The 18,605-nt window shown below is 41.7% G+C and overlaps 1 protein-coding gene across 3 annotated transcripts; it reads left to right on the top strand.

Annotated features, from left to right (window-relative positions):
* The first annotated feature begins 1,767 nt into the window (after positions 1–1,767).
* On the top strand, positions 1,768–17,827 carry LOC100328911 (glutathione S-transferase Yc). 3 transcript variants are annotated; one of them, XM_008262751.4, is made up of 7 exons: positions 1,768–1,914; positions 5,684–5,791; positions 9,175–9,226; positions 10,537–10,669; positions 12,778–12,919; positions 16,316–16,447; positions 17,460–17,827. In XM_008262751.4, the coding sequence occupies exons 2-7, from the start codon at positions 5,705–5,707 to the stop codon at positions 17,577–17,579; spliced, it is 666 nt and encodes a 221-aa protein (XP_008260973.1). In that variant the 5' UTR covers positions 1,768–1,914; positions 5,684–5,704; the 3' UTR covers positions 17,580–17,827. The 3 variants fall into 3 exon arrangements, with proteins under 3 accessions (XP_008260973.1, XP_017200276.1, NP_001164569.1); XM_017344787.3 differs by lacking the exon at positions 5,684–5,791 and having other exon boundaries at positions 1,891–1,914; NM_001171098.2 differs by lacking the exon at positions 1,768–1,914 and having other exon boundaries at positions 5,693–5,791; positions 17,460–17,801.
* Positions 17,828–18,605: the final 778 nt, after the last annotated feature.

Raw genomic sequence — 18,605 nt, forward strand, 5'->3', positions numbered from 1 at the left:
AGGCCTGAGAGAAACAAGCATTTGTTTGTATGTATGTTTGTCATACATTCACACAATGTATGAAGGTCAGGACTCTTGGGAGCAACTTAGCAGCTGGTTCTGGATCAGGATGTCTCAGGAGGCGGCAATCAAGTCATCAGCAGGCTACAGTCATCTGGAGGCTTGGCTGGATAGGACCCACGTCCAGGGTGATGCACTCCCACGGCTGTTGGCAGAGTCTCACTTTCTCTCTGGAAGTTGGCAGAAGACTCCATTTCCTTTGACATCTCTACTTCTCTGTGGGGCTGCTGCAATGTTCTCATGACATAGCAGCTAACATCTCCAAGAGGGAACAAGAAGAAAACCACATTGTCTTTATGACTTGCACTGTAAGTCATGCTACTGAAGGCAGTGATCACTGGGAGAGACCCCCTGGGCTGAGAGTGCAGATATAGAGGCTAAGGGAAGCTGAATGGAGGCAGCCAGGAGTCTGAGTGAAGGAGAAGAGACAGAGGAACAGGGGTGTCACGACACCAACAGAGGAGAGTGAAGACTGAAGGGTGAACTCTGGATCTGGTAACAGGACCTGACCAGAGCAGATGCGGTGGAGCAGGGGACAGAGAAGCTGACCAGAGTGAAGTGAGGAGAAAATGGAATTGAGGAAACAGATGGCAACTGAAAGCCTCAGAAGTGCCCTGGCATTTACTTTGATACAGTCTCATGGCAGTGAGGGGAGTGGCTGGAAGTGGTTATCATTTTCCTGTGGCTCCTGTCACAGATTGCTGCAGACTGACCAAGTGAAACAACAGAAGTGTTTTGTTACCCTGTGAAAGCCAGAAGACCAAGGGGAAGGTGTCAGCAGGACCTCAGTCCTCTGGAGGACTCCCTAGGAGGGAATCCCTCTCAGCTTCTCCCAACATCTGGTGGCATCTGCATTCCAAGCCTTCTGAGGTTAGGGCCACATCACAGTAATATTTGCTTCTGTCTTCTACCTCCTCACTCTTGCTCATTTGTGTCTTCTTTTCTGTCACAGGGATACTTGTCATTAAGTTTAGGACCTTTGCAGACCATCCAGGATGATCTGAAGTTCTTTGAATAAATTGCATCTGCAAAGACTCTTAGCAAATAAGGTCACATTCAGAGGATCAGGGATTTGGACGCAGACCTGTGTTGTAGAGGGCTACTATAAGTGAGCTCAGTCCATGGTATAGATGAAAGAAGATTCTTGGCAATTGCTGAAAAGTCAAAACAAAGAATATGTGCAAAGGCCCCCAGGCTAGCAAGCCTAATGTGAGTGAGGCAGGCAGCCAAACCATAAGAGTGATATTGCTAGATTTAGCAGGTAACATAGAGGACACCCAGATAAATTTGTATTTCAAATAAGTACTCAATAGTTTTTAGCACAGCCATTTACCATAAAGTGCAAGGGACAAAGTTATACTAAAAAGCTACTTATTCTTTGGCTGAAATTCTCCTGTAATTGAGTGTCCATGATTTACTTAGCAAACTGGCATGATGATTTCCAAAATGGAATCAGCTCATTCTACAGACCATCACCTACTGCTAAGCTCACAGTGTCAACTTTTCATTTTTAGTGGTTTATTCATCTCCTGAAAACCCCAAAGTGAGTTTCTTCAAAGCACCATTCCCCTTTAACTGCAAAACAGAGTGACATTTATCTGAAATTTCTGCTTAAACATTTCTGGCCAAACTTGAAAAGTAACATATTAACCAGATGTACCCTGAGAGGAGTAAGACTTAGCTGTTTCCTTTTAATCAATTGTGGACTTAGCTGTCCCTGCACACCCCCATGAGTGTGGTTTTTCCCTAACTGATGGGTGTGGTTTTTCCCTAACTGAAATGAATAAATAGCTACACAACACATCAGGAACTCTATTGAGTTTCTGGACCAAGAACATCAAAACCTTTTACTAGGTGAGTACTGATCTTATATAACTTCCTACATTCCCCTCTCTAGCTACCTAGAAAAATACTTTAAAATATGTCCTCAGCAAAAGAAAAGTCATTTTATACTCACCTTGTACCTTCTAGCTGTGTTAGACAATAGTTCAACAGTTTTTTATTCTGTCTCTGTGGAATACATCTTTACAGACATATAAAAATTAAGAATTTAGAAAAAACTAGAGCATGACATAGTAGTAGAATGAAAACAGCTTGTGTCATGAGGAGAAAAAGAGGGGGTAGCATTTTAGACCAGCTGAGAATATGACCACAACCAGAAGAATGTGGGAATTTATGCTAATATTGCAATCTTTGTAGGAGTACTTGGCAGATTAATTGTGAATTTTAATACTCTAATGCTACATAGGCTATGAACACTCAAAAGTAAGATTTATTGTGTTGGGAATAAGTTAGTCTGAATGTCAGGAGAACTGAATTCTAATTCAATCTTTGCCTCTAATTAGATGACAAGTCTCTTTCTCTTTTTGGAGTTCAGTCAACTCATGGTAAAACCTAGAGAATGGCTAAGGCAGGTTGCTCAAGCTTGGAACTGCTGCCCTTTTTTCCACCGGGAAACTCTTTGTTGTAGGGGGCTGACCTGTCCAATGTAGGATGTTTAGAGGCGTTGCTAGTCTCTACCTATCTGATTCAAGAACACTATACCCATTCTCCTCCCCTTGTTGGAGCAACCAGAAATGTCTCCACATTGCTTAATGTCTTCTGCAAACAAAGGCAAAATCACCTGTTGTTGAGAACCTTCTAGCACTAAATCCCATTGATGAAAGAAATAGATAAATACTGGAGCACAAAACAAGTTTTTGCAAACCATACAAACAGCTGGCTGAAAGGTACAAGTTTACAGGATCAGAATACAGAAGTCAGCAATGACCTAGAATAACCGTACTGGAGAATGGCAGGGCAGGGGGAGTTTAGGGTCATAACCAAAGGACTTTAGCACATAGCAACGCCTCCTGCTTGGAAAAGGAGATGGAACTGAATTCCAGTGCCAGGCCTACTCTGAAAAACATCTGTTAGCTGACCCCTTACCTGACCCAGTCTTCATTCCTTGTGTAGCAATTGGGAGCTTCTGCAGCCAGGTAGACTTTGCCATCCCTCCCTCAACCACCTGCAGAAAGTGAAACTCCAGTGGGCAGAGAGGCCATGAAAGAGAGCTTAGGATGGCAACTTAGAGCTCACAGTCAGGTCTACCCCACCGAGACCCTGCACCTGTTAAATCCCAAAGGCCTACCACCCCAAAACTGCTCACAGACAGCCTCCAGACTTGTGCAACATGAAGCAATAGCTGCACTCCTGAGGGTCACACTCATTTTGTTGTGTGTCACTGCTAGCTTCTGGTGGGGTTTAATGGACACCCCCAGGACTTTGTAGGAACCTCTGACTCTGGGGCCTAGGTGTGACCAGTCTGAGGGACCAGAGGAATGCCTTTATCACTCTCCTCTAAACTTGTGCAAGCAAAGGTCCACAGGACTGTGCCTTTGGACTCAGTGCTATGCTGGGAAAGCCCAACACTGTGCAGATCCTAGAATTTTCATGAGACAAGTGTCTGTGGACAGTCTTTGAACTTGTCCTGGTATTAGGCGGACAGACTCATTTTGGACTGTTTTCCTAATAGCTTCTGTCAGCCTGGTGGGTACTCTCAAGATTTCCCAAGGTCTGGTGACTACAAGATCCCAGAGTGATCCATTCCAGTCTGTTTTGGTAGCTTAAAGATTGCCTCCATCACCCCTCCTACAACCTTGGGCAGATGAAAAGGAATAACAGGACTATTTGAGTACTTAATACCAGGCTGATAGAATTCAGCATTCAGCAGGTCCTAATGGTCCCTATTCCCAGGCCTCTTCCTGCACACAGAATCTTTGGACCTGTTTCAGTGCCCAACAGAATTCCATGGTCCTGGTTGAGCATTCTTATACCAAAGTCAACATCAACAATCGTTCATTGATGTGACTTCAGGCAGTGAGACCAACTCATTAGCACACAGACCATAGTGGGGTGAGGTTTGGTCCTACCCCCAGGATGCACTGGTCTTGGTGGGTGAGGGCTTCAGATGTGATCTAACATCATGGTTATCTGTGGGACATAGGACAAGGAGTCTGAACCTACCACAGGTCTGGGAAAAGGCTTCAGGTATAGACTATTCCTTTTAAGGCACTTCCCATGTTCATATTGAAAAACACATCAATTGCAGGTTTGGGGCAAATTTAATTTGAGAGAGTATAGTAAGACTGAATCAATAAAATCATACCAACTGCAGAACTGAGGCAAATTGTGAATTAGGGTCCTATCTAGTGCTGAAATGGGAGAATTATCCAGGCAAAGAAAATAAACAGACTGTTTAAAATGTCTAAAAGGACAGCCACAAGCAAAGCTAGGTTATTATAACTAATCCTTCAACACAGAGACAACACTATGTATCAACAAGCATCAAGAATTTCCAAGGAGCTATGACCTCAGCTAAAGATCAAAATGAGGTGCCAGAAACCAACCATTTAGGAAATGAAATTTCCAAATTATTGGGTGAAAATTTCAAATTGTGTTAAGAAAACTCAAGAAAATTCAAGAGAATATAGAGAAACAATTCAATGTTCACACAGAGATTTGATAGAGATGGAAGTAACTAAAATCAAGCAGAAATCTTTTGACTGACAAGTATCCTAAGTGATATTAAAACTGTAAATAGGGGACTGGCGCCGTGGCTCACTTTGTTAATCCTCCGCCTGCGGCGCCAGCATTCCATATGGGCGCCGGGTTTTAGTCCGGGCTGCTCCTCTTCCAGTCCAGCTCTCTGCAGTGGCCCGGGAGGGCGGTGGAGGATGACCCAGGTGCTTGGGCCCCTGCACCCTCATGGGAGACCAGGAAGAAGTACCTGGCTCCTGGCTTCGGATCGGCGCAGCGCACCGGCCGTTGTGACCATTTGAGGAGTGAACCAACGGAAGGAAGACCTTTCTCTCTCACTAGCTAAATATATCTGTCAAATAAATTTTTTTAAAAAAAACTGTAAATAGAAGGCATCAATAGCAGAATAGATCAAATAGAGGAAAAAAATTGATGGGGTCATTGACAGACTATCTGAAAAGACATAGTTGGGAGAGAAAAGAGTCAAGAGGAATGAAGAAAGCTTACGGAAAATATAGGATAGCATGAAGAGAGTAAATATTCAAATTGTTGGAATTCAATAGGGACATGGAACTAGTTTGGTGCATTATGGGGATAGCCAATGATAGGTAACAATTTAGGTTAAAGAAAACTTTAATCAAACTTCTCCATTCATGCTATAAAGAAGGCAGATACTGGGGTGGGAGTTTGGCATAGTGGTTAATATGTCGCTGGGGATGCCTGTGTCCCATATTGGAGTGCTTGGCTCAAATCCTAGCTCCATTCCTGATTCCAGCTTCCTATTGTTGCTCACCCTGGGGGAAGCAGTTGATGACTCAAACAGCTGAGTTCCTGTCACCCACTAAGGGAGACCCAGATTAAGATCCTGGCTCTTGGCTTCAACCTAGCCCAGTCCTTGCTATTGTGGGGACCAGTGATTGGAAAGTATCTCTCTCTCTCTCTCTCTCTTTCTGTTTCACTCTGCCTTTCCAGTAAATAATATTTACAATTTTAAAAATACAAAAAGGCAGGTACTCATTTAGTGTTATTAGTGTTATTCAAGAATATATCATAAAATAATTTTTATTTCATGGTTTCATTCATTCATTCCTTTATCCATACTTAGGGAAACCAGGAAACCACCACTATGGCAGGGAAGCCCAAGCTTCACTACTTCAATGCACGGGGCAGAATGGAGTCTATCCGGTGGCTCCTGACTGCAGCTGGGGTAGAGGTATGTTCTGAGTGAAGTCAGCTTAAGGTGATCTAAAACTGACTGTATTAGATACTTTTCTCACATAAGCTAAGAGATGTGACCTACTAAATGATCAGAAAAACGTGATGTCTTAAATAAAAATTGCCAAAGATGGAGAAAGAAATTAACAGATTGATTTTATTAACTGTTACTATTTCTTCTCATTAAAGACAATAATCAGGGCTGGAACTGTGGCATAGAAGGCTAAGCCTCTGCCTGCAGTGTTGGCATCCCATACAGGCGCTGGTTTGAGTTCTGGTTGCTCCACTTCCGATCCAGCTCCTTGCTAACTCACCTGAGAAAGCAGCAGAAGATGGCCCAAGTGCTTGGGAAACCCAGATGGAGCTCCTGCTTCATGGCTTCAGCCTGGTCCAGCTCCAGCCATTGTGGCCATTTGGGGAATGAATTAATGGATGGAAGATCTCTATTTTCTTCTCTCTATCTCTGGTTCTCAAATAAATAAATAAATCTTTTAAAAAAAGATAATAGGGCCGGTGCTGTGGCATAGTGGGTAAAGCTGCCACCTGCGGTGCCGGCATCCCATATGTGTGCCAGTCCAGGCCCCAGTTGCTCCTCTTCTGATCCAGCTCTCTGCTGTGGCCTACAAAGGCAGTGGAGGATGGCACAAGTCCTTGGGCCTCTGTACTCACATGGAAAGACTGGAGGAAGCTCCTCACTCCTGGCTTCTGGCTTTAGATCAATTTAGTTCTGGCCATTGCGGCCAACCAGGAGGTGGACCAACAGATGGAAGACCTCTCTCTCTCTCTGTCTCTCCTTCTCTCCCTGTGTAACTCTGCCTTTCAAATAAATAAATAAATAAATCTTTTTTAAAAAGATAATAATCATGTTAAGTTTAACACACTAATTATTATATGTGGATTGGATTATACAAAATCAGATTTTTTAAAACTATGAAAAATTGCATGTTATTTAACAATTGAAATATTCATTAGATATTTGATAGCATTGAAAAATTATTATTAATATCTCAGATGTGATAATACATTTAATGATTCTTATGTAATAAAGAAACACAATGAATATTTAAGGATATAAAGTAGTCATGTGTCTGTTAGCAACAGATACATTATAAGAAATGTGTTGTTTGATGATTTCATTGTGGGAACATGGATGTGTTTGGCCACACAAACTTAGATGGCTTAGCCACTACACACCTAGGCCAGACAGTATAACCTGTTGCACCTGGGCTACAAACCTGTAAAAATGCTACTGTGCTGAATGACACAGGCAGCTGGAACACAGTTTGTAAGCATTTATGTTCTAAATATGTCTAAACAGAAAAGGTACAGTGAAAATATGATGTAGAAGATAAACCATGGTACATCTGTATAGGGCACTTCCAAGACAGGAAGTTGCTCTAGGTGAGTGAGTAGTAAGTGAGTGAGTAGTATGAAGGCCTGGGACATTGCTGTACACTACTATGAACTTTGTAAACACTATACACTTGGGCTACACTAATTTCATAAAATTTTTCTTTCTCCAGTAAATTAACCTCAGTGTACTGTAACTTTTTTGCTTTTCAAGCCCAATTTTTTAAACTTTTAAACATTTTCACTCTTTTGTAATAACATTTAGCTTCAAACAGGCATGATTCCAACAGCCACAGCTTCCCCTTCTCTACCTCAGCCTGATAGAAGAGGGTGCTGGGCAAGGGCTGACTGCACTCCTCACCCAGAGCTTGTGGGTTCTGCCCCAAGATTGATCACCACCGTCCCATCCATTGCCATCAGCTTCGTGAGCATCACCACACAGGCCAGCCACACCCCACCTCCACCAGCATTTTGTAGGGAGCATGCACCACCCCTTATGTTTTTTCTGAACCAGAAACTTTATGGATTTATGGAATATAATACTTTAAATCTCTATATCTTGATGCCTTGATTATGTAAATCCACAGAAAACTCTGTTTTTCATACAAAAATTAGGAACACAAATTCATGACTTTTTCATCATAAAGAACTCCCTAAAACTACAATAGCTACTGCAAAATACCACTACAATTAGCTACTTAATTTGGATGGGCCATGACATGCACTGTGTATCTTAAAAACACTATAGTATTCTCTTTACCAAAATGTCCTCCTTCCATTTTACGGATGAGGAAATTAAGACTTGAAGACATTAAATGATTATGTCCAGATCACATCACTACTTGAGGCAGAACTAAGATGGGAAGTAAATCATACTGATATTGAAACACAGAAAATCTTAATTACTGACTATCTCCTTAGATTTAGTTTGCATAGATCCTGCTTTATTCTTCATTAATATGTAAAACTCATTTTCATATTTGTATTAAATACTAGCAACCACTTAAAGTTTGTGATTATATTGAGATACCCTTGCAACTGAATACCACTTCAACCTAAACAACTTGTCTCAGGTTGAGGCACATTTTACACCACAGTTTAAAGGACTGGATATAGATAAAGAAAAATGTACATTTTCATCAACAGAAGATTGGCTTAAGTTTCCTAAAAATGCAAGATGTAATGAAAAAATCAGCATCTGTCAAAGCCCTACTGCTAACTTATATTTATCAAGCACTTAAAATGCATCTGGTATTTTCTAAGTGCTTTGCATACCTTAGTGCTTCAATCCCCATACCAAGCTATAACATTTGTGTTATAACTATTCTTGGATTATAGATTAGTATACTGAAATTCAAATTTATGCAGTAATGAGTCCAAGGTCAAGAAGTCATTACATGAAGAAAGTCGTATTAAACCTACTTGGTCATATCAGAAACCAAAGCTTTGATGAAAATAAAATGCTGTGAGGATTCCAATTGCTTCATTAAACTAGGAATTCCATCTTAGTTTGCTTTCCATGAGAAGACGTTTTGGGTGCATGATTCAAAGATATGCAACAACAAGGTCCCATTTCACCCTTGATTAGCTTTCTGGGTAATGGGGTGTTGGAAATTACAGCTGAGATGTTTTGGTTGAAAAATTAGGTGGCTGTTGACCCATGGCATACCCCATGCTGGTTTTGCTCTGATCTCATATGAAAACACGGACTTTTCTGAGGTACAAAGTCCATATGTAGAAGAACCTGCAGTCCCTTCCCTCCAGTGACATACCCAAAACACAGGCCTAATTATGGACAGTGCTCATCATGGAGGTGCTGCTACAAAAATGGGCAGCTGTGGGCTATGATTTATGCTCTTTTTTTGATGTATCTAATCTAAATTTGCAAATAGTCATAACCAAACTTCTCTGTGTACCTGCCAAACTCAGAAATCTTACCTTCTCAACATTATATGCCAGACAGGGACCATTGAAGTTAAAAATTCATAATTCTATGAAGTTAACTAAAAAGAGCTCTTTGTTTCTGTCTAGTTTGAAGAGAAATGTATGAAAACTCGAGAAGACCTGGAAAAGTTAAGAAAAGGTAAGAATAACCATCTAAATTTCTCTGATGAGGGTATTGACCAGAAGGTTAAACACCAGGCAATGCTTAGGTGTTTATAGAGTGATATTTGGGGATGGAGGAATGAGACTGTAATGTGAAAGGGGTGGAACTTGAGCTGGTATAGCAGTACGCTATAAGGGGGAAAATATCTAGATCTCTTTGAGTATTTGTTAAAGTAATCCTCCATACTCCCTCGGTGTCCTGGAAACGCCCTCTCTGCTTTGTGAGACTTTCTGCAGTTACAGTCAACTCAGGCTCACACACTGCCCTCTACACCCAAAGAGACACAGGGGCATGCATTAGACAAAAAGAGCATAAATTAGTCTAGCAATAAACTTGAGTTCCTTCTTCACATTTCACACTTTATAAGGTCATTACCTTGCAACAGTTTAGACTTGATAAGATGCTGCTGAATTAGCTGGAAGTCCAGATGAGAGTGTTAAGAAGGAGAGAAAGAACAATGGCCAGCAGCCATGGGGTCAAGGACACAGGCCCACCTTGCACATACTGTCCAGTGGTGCTATTTAAAGGCACGCAGAATGTCCCACATAGAAATCTCTCTCTGAGCTGATGCTGATGTCATGAACACCGTGAGTTTTGGGGAACTTCCTATTTTTTTTTTTTTGACAGGCAGAGTGGACAGTGAGAAAGAGAGAGACAGAGAGAAAGGTCTTCCTTTGCCATTGGTTCACCCTACAATGGCCACCCCGGCCGGTGCACCACGCTGACCTGAAGCCAGGAGCCAGGTGCTTCTCCTGGTCTCCCATGGGGTGCAGGGCCCAAGCCCTTGGGCAATCCTCCACTGCACTTCTGGCCCATAGCAGAGAGCTGGACTGGAAGAGGGGCAACCAGGACAGAATCCGGTGCCCCGACTGGGACTAGAACCCGGTGTGCCGGCGCCGCTAGGCGGAGGATTAGCCTAGTGAGCCGCGGCACTGGCAAGAACTTCCTATTCCAAGTGGCATCCAAATGGCTCCCAGGTATAATGTCTCCAAACTTCCCCCTAAAATCTCCAAGAAGATAAATTAAACACAAAAATACAGGGACCCGCCAAGTATCTAGATAGAAAATAAAAATACTAATGAAATAATAGCATGAAAAAGTAAAAGGAAGATTGATAAGAAAAAGAGGAACTATCAGAAGATAAAAGGCTGTTTTACTTGAAAGGTAACCAGGAAATCCTTTTTTCATCTTATCAGCTCAGCCATTTTCAACAGATGTGCTTTCTTATTGAAACAATGAGAGCTACAGTCATTTCACTTTTCTTTTTCCTTTTTTTCTTCCAAAAGATGGGGTATTGATGTTCCAGCAAGTGCCCATGGTTGAGATTGATGGGATGAAGCTGGTGCAGACCAGAGCCATTTTCAACTACATTGCAGACAAGCACAACCTGTATGGGAAAGACATAAAGGAGAGAGCCCTGTACGGTATATTTTTTGTTCTTACATCTGCAGATAACACAGGGATGATGTGGGTCTTGCCACTACTGAACAGGACTGTGGCAGGGGGAGCAGAGCCTGCTGCAGGCTGGGGCTTGGGCATGTACTGAGGTCTAGTATGGCAGAGTCCTATGGAGATGAGTAAGAGTAATTTTGGATGGATTCAGGTAACTCTGGTCATAGAAGAGGAGGCAGTTGACAGATACGGCTCACTATCAGAGGTTTCCAAACACTGATGGAACCATTTAGAAGATGAAGGAATCTTCTTTCCAAGTGCTTTTAGAGGCTAGACTGCAACCAGCAACTCAAGACAGGGCACTAAAGTGAGTTTATAAGGATGAAGACCCGGGAAAGTTGAATCCAAAGGATGTGATTCTTAAATTCCAGAAACTAAAAGAACAGTGTTTTTGGACTTATGATACCAGTCGTATAGTATAGTATAGTATAGTATAGTATAGTATAGCATAGTATAGTATAGTAGCAAGTCATTAACCATGCTACATTTGTGCACAGGACACAATATAGCTGAGATGCAAACACTAATTTTTGCATCATTGGTCACACAGAGAGATCCACCACATTCTCTTATGATCATGACCCTGAACAGGTCACTGACATTAGTTGTAACTGTATTTGGTCATGGATAGAACAAAAATTTTACATATTTATTTACCCTTTAGATTGTTCTCAGAAATAAATGTAAATATAATGCAATGCTGAATATATATATATTCCCAGGTAAAGTTTAGTAAAGGCTGATGCTGAAGATAGTTGCATTATTTGAAGCATTTCACATAAAACTAAAGAAGCCAGAGTCAGTACCTATAAATATTGGGACCTCTTCCTTGTTACAGTGGTGCTACTTGATTGAAAAAGTCATGTATGCAGCTGTTGACAGTCTCAAAAAGTTAAACATAGAATTACCAATGATCTAGCAATTTTATTAGGTTTATATCCAAAAGAAAATACATCATATCTAATACAGAAATTTCATAGTAGCATTATTCATAAAGTGGAAATAAACCAAATATCCATCAACAGATGAATGGACAAAGTACAAAGTGGGTTCTATGCATACAATGGAATAGTGTTTGCCTATGAGAAGGAATGAATTACTGACTCATGCTACAATATGGAGGTAGCTTGAAATTATTACTCTCTAAAAAAATGAATTAAAAAGTAGTTTCTTGGGCTGTGGCAAGGGGAATTGAAAAGTGGTTGCCTCCCAGATACGCAGGTTTTTTGGAGGTAGTGATAAACATGTTCAGGAATTACAGGATGAGGGTACTTGCAGAATCCTGTGACTGTACCGAAACCACTGAATAGTATACCTTAAAGGGGAAAACAATTATGGTTTGCGACTATTTTAATAAATCTACTATTTTAAAAAGATATTTTAATAGCTGTTTCAAACAAAGGAAAAAAGGCCTCATATCATATGATTTTCTTGTACCTGTACACAGAAATGCACTGCATAAGGGAATATTTTAGGTGAGAGCCCAAGAAAAGCAAGCATAACTGGAGCTGGAAAACAGCATATAGAGAGAGCTGTGAAGTCATGTTTTATGAGAAATAATTAGCAGAATTTCTAACATTGGGTATAAAAATGACCTGGGACATGTAACCCGATAAGAGAGGGAGAGGGACATGTGTGACATGGCCATGACAGAGACTCCGTTGTGAGATAAATTAGCTGGCAAGTCATTTGCCAAATGAACCACACTATGGTTGTGCACCAGACACAACACAGCACAGCAGAGATAGAAAACATATTTGTAGCAGCAGTGGTTACATTCAGGGATGCACCATGTGCTCTCAGGAGTTTCACTCTGAACAGGTAATCAGCACTCGTTGGAAATGTATTTGGTCATCAGTATAACAAAAATTAAGGCATTTATGTTTTCCCTTAGGCTATTATCAGAAATAAGTGTAAATATGTAAATAAAAGTCATAGTACAATGGCTTGGATCTCAAAGGCCCCCCCAGGAGATGAATTACTTTGCCATCCTCTACGCTCCCTTATATTAAGTTTTTAAAGTATAAACTCTAATACAGGAGGGACTTGATAGTTTGGTTGTTTTTGTTTCTCAGGATTGATATGTATACAGAAGGCATAGTAGATTTGAATGAATTGATTCTTACTCGTCCATTCCTTCCACCGGAGGAACAAGAGGCAAAACTTGCTCAGATCAAAGATAAAGCAAAAAACCGTTATTTTCCTGCCTTTGAAAAGGTAAATGGAAGCTACTTCATTTTTAAGGGCACTAAGGGTTTAGAGGCTGTCTTGGGCATAAGAATATATCATCACAGTGTGGGCTGCTATAGTAAAAATGCCATTCACCAAATGGCTTCAAGCACAGGTGCTTACGTCTCCAGTTCTGGATATGAGGTGTGCAAGGTTAAGGCACTGAAAGAGTCAGCGTCTGGCGAGGGCCCGTTCTGGGTTCACAGATGGCCAGCTTCTGGCTGTGCTCTAACATGATGGAGAGGCCAAGAGAGCTCTGTGGGGTCCCTTTCATAAGGGCACTAATGCCATTCCCGAGGGCTCCACCCTCAAAACCTAATCACCTTCCAATGGTACACCTATTCACAGTGTCACTTTGGGGGTTAGGATCTCAATATGTGGTTTTATTGAGACTGAGACATGCAGTCAGTCACAAAAGACAGCAGAGAAAGAGTGGCTTGGCTTTCCAGAGGCTTTCACCTTTGCTTCCAAAGGGCCTTCCTTGATATTAATTGAGCACACAGGTGCCCAAGGAAGTGTGTGAAAATACACGTGAAGAAGAACTACATCAGTTAAACTAAAGATACATTTTTTTTCAGAAAATGTTAATTTACTAGAACCCAAACTAGAATGCTCAATTGGAATTTCAAAGGCATTTCTAGATGTGATCTGTGGAAATCATTGGTTCCTACTAGAGGTTGTAGTAGACCACATAGAAACCCCACCTTTTGACTAAAGAGCAACGTGATGACAGCAACATCACAAAGCAATCTGGTACCGTATGTACAGATACAGGAGAGCAGCTGCCCAACAAGAGGACCCTATTGTGTTTCAGGGGCAGATGATGTGGATCCAAATAGTGATAGTAGTGGAAGAGGGAGGGAGAGGAGGACAGGAAAAAAAGTGATGTTAATAAAACAATAACCTGGGGCTGGCACTGTGGCGCAGAGGGTTAAAGCCGCGGCCAGCAGCACCAGCATCCCATGTGGGCGCCGGTTCGAGTCTCAGCTGCTCCACTTCCAATCTGGCTCTCTGCTTTGGCCTGGGAAAGCAGTAGAAGATGGCCCAAGTCCTTAGGCCCCTGCACCCACGTGGGAGATCTGGAGGAAACTCCAGGCTCCTGGCTTCGGATCGGCTCAGCTCTGGCCGTTGCGGTCATTTGGGGAGTGAACCAGCAGATGGAAGACCTCTTTCTCTCTCTCTCTCTCTGTCTGGCTCTACCTCTCTCTGTAACTCTTTCAAATGAATAAAATAAATATTAAAAAAAGAGAAAAGAATAATCTACAGAATCTGGAGACACAGTTCTCAAATATATGAGGAAAGGTGTGAATAAAACAAGGAAACAAAGTGTCATCATTGTATGTTAGTATTTTTCTTAGCTAAGGACCTTTGTGAAAGGAAAAGGAAAATATTTTTGAGATCACACCATACCTGAAATTCTGTCCAATAAAAGTCACAAACAAAAAATATTTATAAGATATAAGGGAAATTTTTGAATAAAGGACCAACTGTTTAACACCCATTTTATGGAGCATGATAATATTCATTCTTTCCTTTATTGAACAAATGCTAAGTTATGGCTGTGTGCCAGACCTTATGCAACAATGAGGAATTTAAGAGGAATTAAATCCTCAAATATGCCCCTTGCCCCTCAGGTGCTTGCAGTACACAGCACATTCACACAATGAGAAGCTCTCCACTTCTCACAGTGTTATACGCTGTGAAATCAAACAGCCTCAGGATCATAAGTGAACAAAGCATATTACAATACAGCATATGATATCCCTTGTTTTTGCACCAAATTATTCTTCATGCTTCTTTATGCATACAGATTCTAATAGGCTTTTTGCCGAAATATTGTATCTTGATGATACTATGTGTATCTCCTATGCTTCATGATTTCAATATTGCTTGAAAATTCTCATCTACAGCATATATTTTTATTTATTTTTAATTTGCCTGTATCTCATAAATACAACATTATGTAAATTACAATTCTTCCCTCTCACTCATCCCCCCCCCAGCTCCCTCTCCTGTTTTATCTGAGAAAGAAAAATAAAAAGAAAGAAAAGGAAAAAATAACAAATGAAGTAAAAAAAAAAAACCTAAGAGAAGTGTTCCTCAACAGTCTGTACAAGGGCTAAAATATGTTATTGCTTCTCAAAGGTGATTTTGCTTTTTTTTCCTCCTTCCTCTTTTCCTTTCCTTCCTCCCCCTTCTTTCCTTTTAGAAACTTAATTGTCTTTAAAGAAGAATACAGCACACATTAATTCAAAATTTTACTATGATATATTTAACACATACAAATGATTGAAAGAAAAGATTTTTTTAAAAAAGATTTACTTATTTGAAAGGTAGAGTTAAAGAGAGGCAGAGGCAGAGAGAGAGAGAAAGAGAGAGAGAGAGAAGTCTTCTATCCATTGGTTCACTCCCTAAATGGCTGCAACAGCCAGAGCTGCACCGATCTGAAGCCAGAAGTCAGGAGCTTCTTCCAGACCTCCCACGTGAGTGCAGGGGCCCAAGGACTTGGGTCATCTTCCACTGCTTTCCCAGGCCATAGCAGGGAATTAGATCAGAAGTGGAGCAGCTGGGACTCAAACCGGCACCCATATGGGATGCTGGCACTGCAGGTGGAAGCCTCACCTCCTACGCCACAGTGCCAGCCCCGAAAGAAAAGATTAGCAAACACATAGATACCACCACCTAATAAAATAATGGACATACTGTGTTTGATTTGTCCTATGTATTCACCTCTCCAATTATCTACATCAGAGTATTTTTCAGTCCTTTCAAAATAAGTTTCAAACATCAGTGTAGTTCACCTGTATATTTTTTAGCAGCAGATTTCAATATAGTGCAATTTAAGAGTCAAAAACAATGTTTCAAAGATGAAGAACACAAGTTTGCCCAGGTTTATTTCAAATCCCGGAGACATGGACTAGGAAAAGAGGAGATTAGGGGCAGGGTTGAAAAAGACTTCATGGTGGGAGAGAGCTGTGGTGAAGGGGGATGCTCTTCCCAAGGGTGACTGGAGAGAGAGCAGACTGGCGAGGTAGGTCCTGAAATGTCAGGGCTGCACCTTGCAGGGTGTGCAACAGACAGAAACACTGGGGCCAGGAGCCACATCCTGCGGCACATGGGGAATATGCAGGTGAGCGTGGGAAGTGTGGACACCACAGGGATGTGGGAGTGAGAGTGAAAACGGAGCCTGGGCTTTCACTGAGGAGTGAGCAGCACCCGCTTCTCACTCTCCTTCATGAGACGGGGCCCTGGAGAAAGGTCTGCATCTCCACACCCACCCAGTGAGGCAGCAGAGCTGGGAGAGTGGGCTGGAGAGGCTCAGGAGGAGCAGGGGCCCAGCCTGACTGTGCCTGTGACCATGATCTGATTCCTCAACTTCACCAGGTGTTGAAGAGCCACGGACAAGACTACCTTGTTGGCAACAAGCTGAGCAAGGCTGACATTCTCCTGGTTGAACTTCTCTACAACGTGGAAGAGCTCAACCCCGGCGCGACTGCCAGCTTCCCTCTGCTGCAGGTGACCTACCTCACAGCCCTTCATGGGGCATACCCATCTATCATCTAACATTTAGCTGCTGGGGTTGATGAAGATGTGACCCCTTGCATTCTCCAGCCTTCACTACTGCTGCCCCAGGTTTCCAAAATTAGCTTCTAGGCACCGGTTCTAAGGAGAAAATAATCCACTTGCCAAGAAAACTTCTGTTGGCTGCCATCCCAGGAAGAACATTCTGCCTTTTAGCCAGGGCCCAGTACCTCTCTCCCTAGGCTCCTCTCCCACCATGCTGTCTGTCCCCGATTTCTCTGTAATTCCTTTCATCTCAAGTGTGTCCTTGTTTTTCGCACACCAAGTCCCTCTGAGGCAGGCATCTTCCTGTGTGATTTCTTTCCCTCAGCTCAAGCTCTCTCTGTCAGATTTTTGGTTCCTCTCTCTATAGTTTTGTTCCCACCCCACCATTCTCACAACTCTCACCTTTGTCTCTCTGTGTGGAAGCTGGTTGTGATCAACTCCTGGTTAGTCCTCACCATTTTCTCCATTTCCAACTCAATATTCCCATATCGTCAGTTCTCCTGTTTGGATCCCTCTGGTTTTTCATATCTGACAGACACATTTTCTTTCTTGTATGGGGGTTCTTCAAAGAGTTTGTGAAAAATATGTAGTACAAAAAAACTATGCTTGCATTTCAAAGTTGTTTTCCACTAAATTAAACTTCTAATTGCAGTGTTCCATGAACTTTGTGAAGCCCCCTTAAATTGTACAAGAGCCATGAATCTTCTAGATTAATGTATCGTTAGAAGAGAGAAGATTATGAACTCAAGAAGGTCTTAGCGACATCTTTAGGGAAATGCCACTGAGCTGTACATTCCTCCCCTCATCTGCATTCTCACTGGGGACCGTTTCCCAGCCTCCACACTGGAGCTGATGGAGAGGACTCGGTTGGTCTTTGTCTTGGAGTGCTCAGACTTCCTGGGCTGTGCTAATGATGGGGTGGTTTTTGCTCCTGTCTGAGGCTGTGATTTGTGCACTGCAGGCCCTGAAAACCAGGATCAGCAATCTCCCCACCGTGAAGAAGTTTCTGCAGCCTGGCAGCCAGAGGAATCCGCCTGATGATGAGAAATGCAGAGAAGAAGCAAAAATCATTTTCCATTAAGAAGGCAAAGATACCAAGCACAGGCAAGACCAGCCTCTGACCCCCTGCAGCGATGAAGTACTTTAAATAAATAGTGATCCTGATTGTCATAAGGCATATTACGTTTTCTAAGTATTGTGTAAATTTAATTAAAAACCACCCATGTAGATTTAGTTGCAATACATGGTACTTGGTTTTGATCAAATACAAAATTATGAGCACCTCCTAGGATGTCCCTTTGAACTTAAATAAAAGAAAAGTTACTTGGACTCTGAGCTATTATTTTGGGGGATCCAAGAATGTCTGTATATGGAGGAGCCACACTGATTTCAGCAGCTCTAGCAAACAAAAAAAAAAAAAAAAAAAGGAAGGACCATATTGTCAGGGGACTGACTGGCAGAGATTTTCAGTGGAGAAGTGAAAAATTAGTTCATATAATAGCTGTCATATACCTTTTCAAAAGACTTAAATAGAAATATTTATCTGGCACTCTGGTTTACACAAAAAATAGGCTTTCCCTTTTGTGTTTTGCTGTATTTCCTTCCTACAATATAAAAACTTTATTTAAAGGAATATTTTCCTTCAGATAATCAATTTTCTCCTGTTCAACTAGGCAATCAATGCATTTATGTCTAATGGAAAACTCAGTGTTCTAGGAGCTGGGGAAAGAATGATGAGTAAGCCAAATTCAGTCTTGCTCTCATGGGGGAAAAACACTAGCATAGGCAATTCTAATCTAAAATCCTGCATATCTGGTGTATCCTATTCTTGGTGTTGCCATTACAAATTACCACACCTTGTGTGGCTAAAGGTAGTTGAAATTTATTTGTAAAAGTGAGTTATGAGCAGGACCATATTCTTTGAAAGTTTTAGGAAGGATCCTTCTTTGCCTCTTCCTGGTGTCTGATGGCCAGGACCTTCCTTGGTTTGTTGGGGTGTCGCTCTAATCTCTGTCTCCATCTGCAGAGTGCATTCTTTTGTTTAAACAAAAATTTAGATGCCAAGAATTCTCTGAAGATAAAGTGTTTATTGACAGCTTTTGGATAG

The sequence above is a fragment of the Oryctolagus cuniculus genome, chromosome 5 (genome assembly GCF_964237555.1).
Source record: "Oryctolagus cuniculus chromosome 5, mOryCun1.1, whole genome shotgun sequence".
NCBI lineage: Eukaryota > Metazoa > Chordata > Mammalia > Lagomorpha > Leporidae > Oryctolagus > Oryctolagus cuniculus.

Bases quoted from the DNA above. Each gene is read 5' to 3' on its own strand.
- LOC100328911 (XM_008262751.4), top strand. From the start codon at position 5,705: ATGGCAGGGAAGCCCAAGCTTCACTACTTCAATGCACGGGGCAGAATG. The intron at 5,792-9,174 runs GTATGTTCTGAG...GTTTCTGTCTAG, and splicing joins TGACTGCAGCTGGGGTAGAG to TTTGAAGAGAAATGTATGAA. The intron at 9,227-10,536 runs GTAAGAATAACC...TTCTTCCAAAAG, and splicing joins CCTGGAAAAGTTAAGAAAAG to ATGGGGTATTGATGTTCCAG.